Raw genomic sequence first — 14,050 nt, forward strand, 5'->3', positions numbered from 1 at the left:
CTATTCCTCACACTCATACCAATGATGGGGCACCATTCCTCCTACTGACACCAGTCATGGGGCACTTATCCTCCCACTAATACCAAGTAAGGGGCACTAATCCTCCCATTAATAACAATTATTGGATACTATTCTCTTACTGATAATGATGGGGCACCATTCCTCCTACTGACCCCAACGATGGAGATTATTTTTCCACCAATACGATGAGGGACTATTTCTCCTCCTACTGCCCACAGGTTGTATGTACTCTTTTTTTTTTTTTTTTACCCCTGCTAACCACCAAGTCTGAGGCATTTTCTACCCCCCCCCCTCCCCTCCACTGGCCTCTTATCCAGCCCTTTCAAAGTCTGAAGATCTATAAACTATCCCTTTGCTTTGGAGACCCCTGCTCTAGATGGTACCTCAGGACCAGGGGATCTCATCCAAGTTTTGGAAATTAGATTTTTAACATTAATAACTTTGCATTTAAACCTAATTGTCCTCTTGAGCCACAGATGAATTTTTAACCTACCATCTAACCCCCGATAGGTAGGTAACCCAAACCTTATTTCTCTTTCGTTCATCGTCGGGCACATCGCTCCTTAAATCATAGCTACTGGGTTTTATTGCCTCCTCCAAAAGTAGGACTAGGCAAAAAAAAAAAACACTTGGCTACGCCCATGGGCCTTCCTCAGCTGATATATAACCCCCCCTTTTCTGCTCTAGGTATTCAGTTTTAATCTGTCTATTCAGGAGTAAGGACCTAGGTTTCCTGCTGGGATCTCTTGGTCCTAGCGAATTTTACTCCTTCTTAGCATCTTTTTTTTTCTCTTTGGAGATCTCCATTTAACTGCCAGGCTGGGCGGCAGGCTGAATAATCTAGATCCAGTGGACAGAGGCTGGCCCGCGAGTTAAACATCACGCAGGGTCGCATACAACTGGGCGCTGGTCCAAGTCGCAGCGGTCCCTGGGCCTGACCGCTCCCTTACTTCGGTGATGAGGAGTTCTGTTCTGCAGGCGGGTTCACCACCTCTGATCTTCAATTCCCTCGGTTGAGTTGGCTCTCCCCTCCCCCCGAGCACTGGTGGGGGTCCCAGGACAGGTGGCAAAGGAACCTTCCTGGGGTCTCTCCTGCCATTCCCCTTCTGTAAGATCTTGGGGTGCTGAGTGTACTGCCCTGACGGTATGGGGGGGGGGGTTCCAGTGCAGAGGGCACAGCAGAGACCCCTAGGTGCATGCCCTGCTGTGTGTGGGTATGGTGCAGTTTAGGAGTACCCAGTAGGAGGCCGCAGCAGTTCAGAATGCACAGCGGAGTTCCTCTAAATGTTGTCCCTGCTTGATGGTGTACAGTACTTTGGTGGGGGGGTCCCCTTGCAGAGGGCGCAGCGGTGTGTTCCTGGCAGCATGCTTCGGCAGCTGGCGGACATGTTTGGGAAGTCTGATGGCATCACGGCAGCCATTTACCCTTGGTTTGGCTGGTCTTTGGCCGACGGCCATGTTTGTGTAGCCCAATGACGTCACAGGGGCCATTGTCCCTTAGTCTGACGAGACGTTGGAGACGGCCGGAAACCTCGTGGGGAGACCAGAGCTCCTCCTCTTCCTCCTCTCTCTCCTCTTCCTGTCCTGGGATGAAGCAATTGGCGTCTATGAATTGCTGGGTCTGAATGTGGCGCTCCTCCAGTCGGTAGGGGGAGTCCTTGGTGGTCCCTGTTTTCTCTCTCTCTGCTGATAGGTTCCCTGAGCTTTCGTGGGAACCATTAGTGGTGCCAAAAGATCTTTTTGAACTACAAGGTCTCCCTTTTCCCTATAGAGCCTCAGGGTTAGGGGTATTTAAAATAATCGTTGCATCGCGATGCGGCCTTAAACGATTTTTATACGATGCGGAGTATGACGTCATCCCGGCTCCCCCCCGCCTCTACCAGGACAGCCCTGCCAGCTGCCAGTGCACTGAAAAGTTAAAACAAATTAGTGTCAGTGACTCCGTTTCAGGGACCCTTCCTAGTAAGGGTAATGTAAACTGATGCTTGATTTATTACCTTTTTATCTCCCGATCTTTTCATCGCTGTCAGTTTCGGCTGTCAGTCACGTGCCCTCTGGCCGGCCGATCTCCTCCTCTACTCCCCGCCGGCCGGAGTTGCGGAGTGCACAAGACTGACGGCTGAGACTGATGGCGATGAAAAGATCGGGAGATAATAAGGTAATCAGGCATCAGTTTACATTAACCCCTACTAGGAAGGGTCCCTGAAACGGAGTAATTGGCACTAATTTGTTTTAACTTTTGAGTGCACTGGCAGCCGGCAAGGCTTTCCTGTGAAGTGCGGGGGGGGGGGGCTGCTATATAATGTAAATTGGCTGTGTTAGGTCTATGGGGGGGCTGTGTTATGTCAATTGGGGGGCTGTCTAATGTCAATGGGAGGCTGTCTAATGTTAATGGGGGGCTGTGTTATGTAAATGGGGCTGTGGGCAGTAATCGTGATGCATCGATAATCGTTCACATGATTGTCTTAGACCCCAGATCCCTCCATAAATACCTGTCTCTGCCTATTACTGTCATAAGGGTTGTTTACATTCCTTGTGACTGCAATAAAAGTGATCTGATTTTTCTTTTTTTTTTAAAGCAACAATGAAAAAAATAAAATAAGCATTTTTTTTGTTAAACCCCCCCCCCCCCATCTGTGCACCAAAAGAAAACTCATTCGTAAGTCGCGCCCGCAAATGTAAACGCTATTCAAATCACACATTAGAGGAGCAATTATTCTAGTAAAAGACCTCCGCTGTAACTCTAAACTGGTAACTAGTAAAACATTTTTAAACCGTCGCGTATGGAGATTTTAAAGTACCGTAGTTTGTCGTCATTCCACGAGTGTGCGCAATTTTTAGCCATAACATGTTGGGTATCTATTTACTGGGCATGACATCTTTCACAATATACAAACAAATTGGGCTAACTTTACTGTTTAGTTTTTAAATTCAGTAAATTCCCCCAAAAATTGTGTTTGAAAGACTGCTGCGCAAATACCGTGTGACAAAAAATTGCAACGACCGCTAGAAATATATATATAATGTTTGGGGGTTCTAAGTATTTTCTAGCAAAAAATACTGATTTTAAGTTGTAAAAAACATGTGTCAGAACTAGGCTTGGTCCTTAAGTGGTTAAAAACCCGGCTGACAGGAAAACGGAGGCTGCAGAACGCAGCATGTCTACTGTGGCTGGTTCGTTATTGCGGCCAGTCATGGCCTCAGCCCTAGTGTCTCAGACCCTCACTGAATGGGTCAAGTTTTTGCGCCAGGGCCTGGGGGTTGAACAGGTTCCTTCTGCTTATGTTGATTTAGCGGACCAGTTGGTCCAAGGGCTGCAGTTTTATTTGTGATGCAGCTTTTCATACAGCTCCTGTGCTGGTCAAGCTTTCTGTTTCAGCAGTGGTGATTAGGCGTGTGCTTTGGCTTAAGAATTGGTCTGCAGACCAAGCCTCCAAGAAATCTCTCATTGATCTGCCCTTTTAAGGCCATCGCCTGTTTGGGGCTACTCTGGATGACATCATTAAGGGTCTCACAGGGGGGGGGAAATATTATCTTCCTGCCACAGTCAAGGAAAGGGAAAGAGCCTTGTCGTAGACGGGGGCCCTCCTTCTTAGCTCATAGAAAATTATTTGTGCTCCCGGGACTGAGAATAAGGGAAACTTATCTTTCAAATCATCCCCAGGAGGTTTCAAGCATCCTTGGTCTGGGAAGCCTAGAGCTGGCTTCTCCGGACCCGCAGACATGACCCTTTCAGCATGAAGGTCTGCCCTCACCCTTTACTGGGGTGGGGGGACATCTTCCCTGGTTTCCGGCCTCGTGGACCTCCTTTGTAAGCACCAAGGGCATCCACATAATTATTCTTTTGGGGTACCAAAAAAAGGGGGGCAGACTTTGTCTATTTCAGGTTTTTTAGGCCCTGAGTCCCCTTGTGCGGATATATTCCTGCAAAGATTTGGGTGACGTCCGGACTACCTAAGGTCCCCCCCTATCCCTGTCCAGGGAATTAAATTACCTAGGTCTGGTTTCAATTCTGACCAGGGTGGTCCTTCCTCTGGGCAAACATCAGGAACCAAAGGCCATGATTCACCAGCTGCTTTCACACAAACCGTTCTCTCTCCCGACTTGTATACAGGTTCTGAATCTGATGGTGTCCACCTTCAAGACAGTTCTGTTTGCACAGACCTGCATGCAACTCCTTCAGCAGGTTCAGCTCTACAGGAGGATCCCGAGGTTCGTGGCGTGGTCACGGGTTCCTCTGGCAGACGTTGCAGGCGTCCTAGGGGTACGATAAGGCCAGTATTATTCTCGGCTTAAGCTCCTTCCGCGGTTCCTGCGAGGAATCAATGGAGAGGGTGTTCCAATCAGTTTGCTGCCATAAACGTTCCTTGGGGGGTTCCTCTCGGAGAAGACTAGTTGTCCCAAGGGCTGATCTACAATCTTGCTTTACAGTCGCTGGTTTTAATGGCTTAGCTATTGAAAGCCGGGTACTGAGGGAAAGAGGTTTGTCTGTATCAGTGATCCCTACTATGGTGAAGGCGAATACCTTGACTTCTAGCAAGGTATACCATCGTACATGGAAAGCGTACATTTCTTAGTATGAGTAGATTGGCGCTCATCCTTGATCCTTTTCTGTGGCTCGGATCTTAGCCTTTCTTCAACAGGGAGTTGAGCATAAGTTGACCTTGGGTACCATCAAGGGCCAGGTGTCTGCCTTGGCAATATTCTTTTAGCGACCCTTAGACACGCACTCTTTAGTTCGTACCTTCATTCAGGGGTTTAACATGTGGCTCCACCTGTACAGTCTCTTTTGCTGCCGTGGGATTTAAACCTAGTGCTCTCGGTTCTCTAGAAACCTCCATTTGAGAATATTCAGGGGATTCCCTTGCCTACGTTGTCCCAGAAGGTGGCATTCTTAGTGGCTATTACCTCGGCCCGCAGGGTATCAGAGTTTGTGGCACTATCCTGTCGTACTACCTATTTAAAATGGTTCTTCGTCCCCTCCATCATTCCTGCCCGAAGTTGTCTCTGACTTCCATTTGAATGAGGACATTATGTTGCCTTCCTTTTGTCCCAAGCCGGCTCATCCCAAGGAATTTGCTCTGAATACCTTGAATGTGGTTCGGACGATTCGGGTGTATCTGGCAGCTACAGAGTCCTTTCAGAGATCAGACTTGCTCTTTGTGGTTACCCAAGGACCAGGGAAAGGGCAGGACGCTTATTCGCTTACCATCTCCATATGGATCAGACAGACGGTGTCTCAGGCCTATTCTATTAAAGGTCAGTTTCCTCCTTTCCCAGTCACGGCGCATTCTACTTGGGCGCTGAGTTCTTCTTGGGCCTTCAGTTATCAACCGTCAGTTTCTCAAGTGTGCAAAGCGGCCATTTGGTCGTCGGTGCATACCTTCACAAATTTCTACAAAGTAGATCATTTGACATCTTCTGATGCTTAGTTTGGCCGCAAGGTTTTGCAGGCTGCTGTTTAAGAGGGGCTGTTCCCTCTTGAGGGGTATTTTTCTTTCAATTTTTCCCTCAGATGGGGCTCCTGTGACCCGGTTAGGGATCCTGTGTCCCGGTTAGGTCTCTTGTGTTTAGCCTTGGGTTATTTTCCCCACCCCGCATTTTCCTTTTGACACTTCTTCTGGACATCCCAGTAGTTGTGATTTAAGGAGCGCTGCATCAGTCGATTAACGAAAGAGAAAATGCATTTTTTTTTTTTTTACTCACCGTAAAATCAATTTCATTGACAGACACAGCACCTACCCCTCTAAGGAGTTTTTCATACTTCTAATACTGCTTGCTACTAAACTGAATACCTAGAGCAGAGAGGGGGGTTATATACCAGCTGAGGATTGCCCTTTTTTTTTTTTTTCTGCTTAGTCTTACTCCTGGAGGAGGCAATATAACCCAGTAATTAGGATTTAAGGAGCGCTGTGTCCGTCGATTGAACTCAGAGAAATGGATTTTACGGTGAGCAAAAAATCCCACTGTTTGGCCAAGAAGCCAGAACTGCATTCTTGGCCAGGAAAAATATCACACAACATTCGCTGTCTTCATGTAGCGGTAGCTCTTAAAAATTTGAGAGGATTTGGAATGAGTGCTAAATGGTTTTACATAAAATGTTGGTGCTGCGCTGTTAGATACCAGCTGATATGCGTGTACCCCAGATACACATGTGACAGACTAAAAAGTGCATTTAATGTATAAAACAAATGTGAATAGATGATTGCAAGAGCGGAAGATACCATAGATGAAAAACAAATAGCTCACATACAGTGTTCAAAAATAAACAAATGTGACTGAGGGGAGTGGAAATGTGAATATTAAACCAAAAAACATGAAGTGAATTAAGTGATCAACAAACATCAATAATAAATAGAGAAAAGTCACAGAAAAGAAATCAAGTGAAAAAACACAATATAAGAAGTCCAATGCACATAGGGATAAGTGCATGTGAAATCCCTTTATCCAGGAAGAGATGTGACCGGTGTCTAAAAAAAAATCCAATGACGTGACACCTCTGTGTGCTAGCCTCTCAAATTTATTAAAATAAAAGCAGGTTTAAACACTTACTTATTCAATGGTGGCACAAACACATCATCCACGAGTGACGAGCTCATCATTCACCGACACTTCCGGCTTGCCCATCGTTCAGTTCTGACGCATAGCGTCACGCCCATGTGACTTCATGCTCGTGGATGATATGTTTGTGTCACCACTGAATAAGTGAGTGTTTTAAGCTGCTTTTATTTTAATACATTTGAAAAATAGTATGACACTATTTGGAGCTTTTCTTCCCTACACATACTACTTACATTGAGGATACATCTGGAGAGCCTGCTAGACCACCATAGACTGGATATCCATCCACCCACCATATTAAGCCACCAGCTGAGTCCACAACAGGAGGATCCCTAGAAGCAGTTGGAAGCATAGGATTTACCAGTGAAAGATATCCATTTATGCTGTAACTTTACAGCTGTAAGGTGAGAGGCCAGAGCACACAGAGGTGTCACTTCATTGGATTTTTTTAATCACCATTCACCTCTCTTTCTGGGTAAATGGATTTCACATGCACTTATCCCTATGTGCATTGGAATTCTTATATTCTGTTTTTTCACCCGATTTCATTTTTTTATGTGGATTTATTCTGACTACTTATTGATGCTTATTGCTCACTTTATTCACTTGATATTTTTGGTTTCTCATTTTCACTCTCTCCAGTCACATTTTGTTTATTTTTGAACACTCTATATGAGATTTGTTTTTCATCATGGTATCTTGCGATCTTGCAATCATCTATTGACATTTTTTTATACATTATATGCACTTTTTAGTCTCACATGTGTATCGGGTTCATGCATATCAGCTGGAATCGGACAGCGCAGCACCAACATTTTATGTATCAGTTTTTAAAGATACGGATTGGCTGATCGGTGCCTGCGGCAGTTGGTTATTCTTACCATCTCACATATGAATAGCGCGGGAGTATCTTTGTATTACCTACTAAATGGTTTTACTCTTGCATCCCCTGTTATAATAGTAAACAGGATATTTGGATATCCTGATCAGTAGGATAGATAGTCATTGGTATTCCCAACCATACGCTGTGTATTTTCACTACTCAAACGTATGATATAGTAAAGATTACATAGATCAAGGTTATGTCTTAAAAATACAGGTTTTATTGACTGTCTAACTCGTTTACATTTAAACTGCAGTTTCTTTCTTTCATGTAATATACCTTATATATTACACTGCTGTCCTAAACTCTTTTGTCTATAATGTATACCTTTATGAATAAAAAAACATGGATGCATGGTATGTAAAGAAAACAATGTGTACTTTCATTTTTTTTTACAGCCGATGTCTTTTTTTTTTTTTTTTGTGCAGATGTTGATGCAGTGTGCTGGGGACACCACAGCGTTATTAAAGGGAAAGCTAACTGAGGAAGCCAAAGTTATTTCTTTAGGAATGATAATAACTCATTGTCTAAGCTGTGTATGTAATTGTACAAAGGTAATTGTTTCTAATTATTATGACTATATAACCATTTTCACTACTAATATTGCATTAAAAAGGTAAAAAAAAGGGTGATGGCTAAATGAGAACTCTGTTTTTAAAAAAAAGGGTAAATGTATCTAAAAATAAATTAAATAAATAAATATATATATATATATATAGAAACTTTCCAGACCTTAAAGTGTTACTAAGCCCACAATAGTAAAATCAGTCTGTATATGCAGTTAAGCATGCTTGTTATACTCACTGTGGAATCTAGGGGGTTAATCCTCTGCATTGTGTAAAAAGGCTGTTTGATTCTATCTTCTCTGATTCCCCCCCTTTCTTCCACAGTCCCCAAACCATTTTCTTATAGAACCGCTCAGTTTGGTGTATGTTGCTAGAGAGTTTTTTTTTGGGGAGAGTGCAATGTGATCAGCACAGGGCCAATCAGCACTATCCAGGCAGAGGGTCGGGGGTCCTGCAGCCTCATAGGAGAATGAAAATTCCTACACGTTTTAACCAGTGCTCTGCTGCGCACTGATAGAAGTCACAAAACTGCTCTAACTGCTGATGAGAAAAATTGATTTTTAATTAATACTTACCTGTATAATCCATTTCTTGAAGTACAGCACGGGACACAGAGCCATGAATCGTAACATATGGGTTATATAGCCACCTATAGGTGAAGGACACTGGCAACGAATCAGAATTGATGACCCTCTGTATAACCCCTCCCATACAGGAAGTACCTCAGTTTTGTAGCAAGCAATAAAAGACCCCGTAGAAGAGGGTAGGGACCTCTGTGTCGCCTGATGTACTTTAAGAAATGGATTTTACAGTTAAGTATGAATTAAAAATCAATTTTTCTTTTTGTACATCACGGGACACAGAGTCATAAATCATAACATATGGGACGTCCCAAAGCAATGCATCTGAGGGAAGGGGGACACCAAAAAAATACCCCCATCTGACCCTTAACAGAAGGATTACACCGCTGACTGCATTACACTCCAGCCAAAAGCAGGCTCCTCCTGGGTCCCAACATCCACTCTATAGAAACGAGTGAACGTATGCACTGACGACCAGGCCGCGGCCTTGCAAATCTGAGCCATAGAGGCTTCATGGCGATGTTACCTGGGTACTGGGTACTGTTTCCTACTAAACCTGGGTACTGGGTAAAACTGGGTACCTACTAAACCTTTCTTACTAAGCCTGGGTAATACCCTGGCGAGACCAACAGGAAATCGTAGATTTAGATGCTGCCAACCCCTTTCTGGGGCCTTCTGGTGGCACCAACAAGCTCTCTGAGCTGAGCTGTTTCCTGTAAATAAAATTTAAGTGCATGCATTACATCAAGAGAATGCAATAACCTTTCCTCCTCTAAGTGAGGATCTGGAAAAAAGAAGGTAGTAATAATGTCCTGATTCAAATGAAAGGCGGACACTACCTTGGGCAAAAAATCTGGGTGATGACGTAAAATCACCCTATCTTGATAAAATATCAAGAATGGCTCCTTACAAGAAAGAGCTGCTAGTTCCGATACCCTTCTAGCCGAAGTTATTGCAAACAAAAAGACCAGTTTCTTGGTCAAAAGAACCAGAGGAACCTGCCCCAGAGGTTCAAAAGGTTGTTTTTGCAAAACTGCCAACACCAAATTTAAGTCCCAATGACATAACGGTGGCTTCACTGGTGGAAGCAAACGCAATATTCCCCGGACAAAGGTTTGAACCAATGGGAAGCGATTGGTTCCTGGAAAAAGATTGATAAAGCTGAAATCTGCCCCTTAATCGTGCTCAGGGCTAATTTCATATCTACCCCTGCTTGCAGGAAGGATAGAATTCTCCCGATAATATATGTGCGGGGATGCCATTTCCTGGCTTCACACCAGGCAATGTAAGATTTCCAGACCCTGTAATTAATATTTCTAGAGAATGGCTTCCTGGCGTTTATCAGTGTATGAACTGCGGGGCCAGACACACCCTGCTCTTCCAAGATTAAGGCTTCAATAGCCAAGCCGTCAAATTTAGAGACTGTATAGTAGGGTGGAATATCGTCCCTTGAGATAGCAAGTCCAGACGCAGTGGAAGGAACCAGGGCCTCGTTACTACCAACCTCTGGATTTGTGCATACCAAATCCTCCTCGGCCAAGCCGGAGCCACCAGAATTACTGGTTTCCCCTCCAGCTGGATCCTGCGCAACAAACGCAATATCAGCTGTACCGGAGGAAAGGCATAGATCAGGAAATACTCCCCCCCAAGGAGTCACCAAAGCATCCACTCCCACTGCGAGTGGATCCCTGGTTCTGGACACAAATCTCTCCAATTTGTTGTTGAACCTGGATGCCAACAGATCTATGTCTGGGACCCCCCAGCGTAGGCAGATCAATTGAAAAATCTCGGGATGTAAAGCGCATGCCCACGGAAACATCTGTTGACGGCTCAAGAAATCTGCTTGCCAGTTCTCTATTCCTGCAATGAACACTGCTGTCAGGCATGGCACAAACTTCTCTGCCCAGGACAGGATAATATCCACCTCTTTCTGGGCTGATTGACTCCTTGTGCCTCCTTGATGGTTGACATAAGCCACGGCCGTGGCATTGTCGGATTGCACCCTGACAGGGTGACCCTGAAATCTGGGCATCAAGAATGTCAGAGCCTGAGTGATTGCACGAATTTCCAAAATATTGATGGGGAGACGACTCTCTACCCAAGACCATTTCCCAGTGGCTTCCTCCAAAACCACTCCCCAGCCGGAGAGACTGGCATCCGTAGTCACCACCTTCCAGGTCACTGGAAGAAAGGATTTCCCCTTCTCCTGGTTTCTGGTCAACAACCACAAATTCAGACTCTGTTGTGCTCTTGGTAGCAGAGATATGAACTGGTCCAATGACTGAATTTTTCCATTCCACCCAGACAGAACGTTGTTCTGCAAGGGTCTGGCATGGAATTGAGCATAGGGAATTGCCTCGAATGTGGACACCATCTTCCCCAGTAACATCATGCAAAGACGTGTAGACGGATATCTCAGTCTTACTATAGACCAGAGATCCTCAAACTACGGCCCTCCAGCTGTTGTGGAACTACACATCCCATGAGGCATTGTAAAACTATGACATTCACAGACATGGCTAGGCATGATGGAAATTGTAGTTCATGAACAACTGGAGGGCCATAGTTTGAAGACCCCTGCTATAGACCGAACCTGACCCTTCATGTTTGAGACCCTCCTTGCTAGCAAGAAGATCTTTGCCTGCACCGTGTCAACAAGAAGCCCCACGTATTCCAAATGCTGGACTGGCTGTAATGCTGACTTTTCTAAGTTTAGTATCAAACCCAGACGTTTCAAAAAATGTACAGTCTGAAGGATATTTTGGCTTATTAATAGATTGTCCAGATATCTTATTATAGATATCCCCCGGACCTTAGAACAGCCAATACTGGAGCTAGTATCTTTGTGAACACTCTTGGTGGGTGCTGTTGCCAACCCGAAGGGCAGGGCCACAAACTGGAAATTATGGTTTCCAATCGAAAAAACAAAGGGAGCTTTGATGGGTCTGAAATATAGGCACATGAAGATATGCATCCTTGATGTCTATGAATGCTAGAAATTCCTCTCCCTGCAGGGAGGCTACGACTGAACGAATTGATTCCATGCGAAAAGAACGAACGTTCAGAAACTGATTCAGCACCTTGAGATCCAAAATAGGAATCGCCTTTCGTTTTCTGGAACCTCGATTATCACCCTTTGAGCTCTCAGCTGATCCAATGCCTGAAAGAGAGAGCTTTCTTTTAGGGGATCTGTTGGTATACTTGACCTCACAAACCGAGGATGCAAAACACCTGAAATTCCAGCTTGTATCCCTGTGAAATGGTAAAGACAACCCAGTTGTCTTGAATTAACTCCACCCATGCCCCTGAGAACTGCAGGAGCCTCCCCCCCCCCCCTCCCAGGCAAGTGGGGGCACCCCTTCACTGAGAAGGCTTAGAGGAAGACTTGGCTGATCTCTGGGCCCACGGCTTTTTTTACCTTGTAGGCTTGGGTCCTGATGCAGACGGTTGAGGCCGTCACCACTGCCTGGAACTGGAAGCACTGGTAGTATATGTGCTGGGGATCTTAAAGGAAGGACGTCTGCTCTTCCTCTTTGCAGGTAGCAACGTACTCTTCCCCCCCCCCCCCCCCCCAGATTTTTTGGATATACTTGTCCAGATTATCACCAAAAAGGCATTCTTCCTGAAAGGGGAAGTTAGCCAGTAACTTTACATGGTAATTTTGCAGACCAACTCTTTAACCAAAGGAATGCACTGTCATCAGAGCAAACCATGACATTTGCCTTATGGAATCCATAAGAGCATCTACTGTGAAACACAAGGTGCGAGGTAGATCTGACCGATCTTCCACATACTCTCCTTGAGAAGGAACCGTCTTAAGACACTCGCTTTATGCGGTCTTTCAAAGACTGACACACTCCAATGACTGCTACTGTTGGTTGTACTGCAGAACCTGCAACCGCAAAGGAGGCTTTCAATAAAGATTCTAACTTATTATCTGCTGGATCTTTAAAAACCTGGGCATTATCCACAGGACAGGTTAAATTCTTGTTAACCGAAGAAATGGCTGCATCCACAGTGGGAATTTTCCATCTCTTAGAAAACGTATCCTCCATAGGATTTAACAATGAAAACCTTTTAGGAGGAACAAACATCCTATCCAGATGATCCCAGTCATTATACACTTCTTGCTCCAAGACTGAATGCATGGGAAATGACCGAGGACTCTGAGGAGGGCGCAATGAGCCTAGGGAGGAAAAACAGATTTCAGTAGTCAAGGGCGGGAAGTTTAAAAAGCCCAGACCATCTCCGCAAGAGACTGGATAAACAATCTCTGTGATTGTGAGAGGCTGATAAAGATTCCTCTGACTGACTCCCCGGAAGTGGAATTTTCAGCTTGACCTTCTATAGGGTCACCCTCAGCTACATCTTCCACATCCCCCGCCCAATCTTGAAATGATTCAGGGGGCGGCTTAGGAGAGGGGGATCTAACCCGCTTCTTTCATCCATGTGGTGCTGCAATCATATCAGCAACCCTACCCTCTAGGCTGGCTAATGCCGATGCCAAATCTTTCTTGGTAACATAGGCTGTGGCAGAAGTACACAAAGGAGCTACTAAGCCTAACAACCGTAATAGCTCAGATTGGCTAATTCCCTCTGGCTTATCAAGAGGAGTAGACATATTGGAAACACGACTAGGACCTTCAGGGCCTGACGGTGGCATCATAGTGTCCTTTCCAACTGAGCTCCCTCCAGCCCTTTTTTGGGCAGACTTTACTTTATAGCAAGACAAACTTGAGGTACTACGTTAAAAGTGTACTCAAGGTCTGTGCAAGCTTATACAGCCTAAGGCACACAACACTGATTACCTAAGAAACATGACCTATTAGTGCCAGTAACATAAACTCACAGTGACTCGCACAACCCAGCTACTGCTGCTCTGTGTCCCTTTCAACCTGACCGAGGCTAGTGTGTTGAAAACAGTTCCTTGCAGAACGTGCCCCTTTATGCATGTGGTGCGTGGCGTCCACGTGCACTCCGAATCGCATAAGAACACTCCCACCATGCGGTGTAAGCCTGTATTTAAATGCGAAGATTCCTGCGCGAATAGGCGTACGCCATAGACACTTTATCCAGCAGAGGCGAACATGCGAATACTTATGCGCCAGGGCTAGCACAACAAACAAATGGGGGAGAGAGCAGTTTAGGCTGAATCTTGTTTGTCACAGCTGAAATCTTTCAGGAAATCAGCTCAGGGTAAGAAACAGTGTAACAATATGCTTTAAACAGACTTTAAACATACTTTGCATAAACCTGCTACAATGTAATTACAAGCAGAAATACACTTGGCACAAGTCTCTGTAATCCTTTTAAAGGGAACAGTGAATAAAATATTTACAATTTTGCAATTTTTAACCTTTTAAGGTTTTTGTTTGCTGTTTAAATATTTAAAATGGATTTACCAGTCCTGGCGCAGGAAACTTCTATAAGCAAGAATC

The 14,050-nt window shown here is 44.9% G+C and overlaps 1 protein-coding gene across 2 annotated transcripts in view; it reads left to right on the top strand.

Moving 5' to 3' along the window:
- ATM (ATM serine/threonine kinase) overlaps nucleotides 1–14,050 on the top strand; it is a 276,722-nt gene that overhangs the window by 47,534 nt on the left and 215,138 nt on the right. For both annotated transcript variants that reach the window (XM_082248434.1, XM_082248435.1), the window contains exon 14: nucleotides 7,894–8,019. In XM_082248434.1, coding sequence (XP_082104560.1) covers nucleotides 7,894–8,019 — 126 coding nt within the window. The remainder of the gene's footprint in view (nucleotides 1–7,893; nucleotides 8,020–14,050) is intronic.

The sequence above is a fragment of the Pelophylax lessonae genome, assembly GCF_965119305.1.
Source record: "Pelophylax lessonae genome assembly, chromosome: 2".
Classification (NCBI taxonomy): domain Eukaryota; kingdom Metazoa; phylum Chordata; class Amphibia; order Anura; family Ranidae; genus Pelophylax; species Pelophylax lessonae.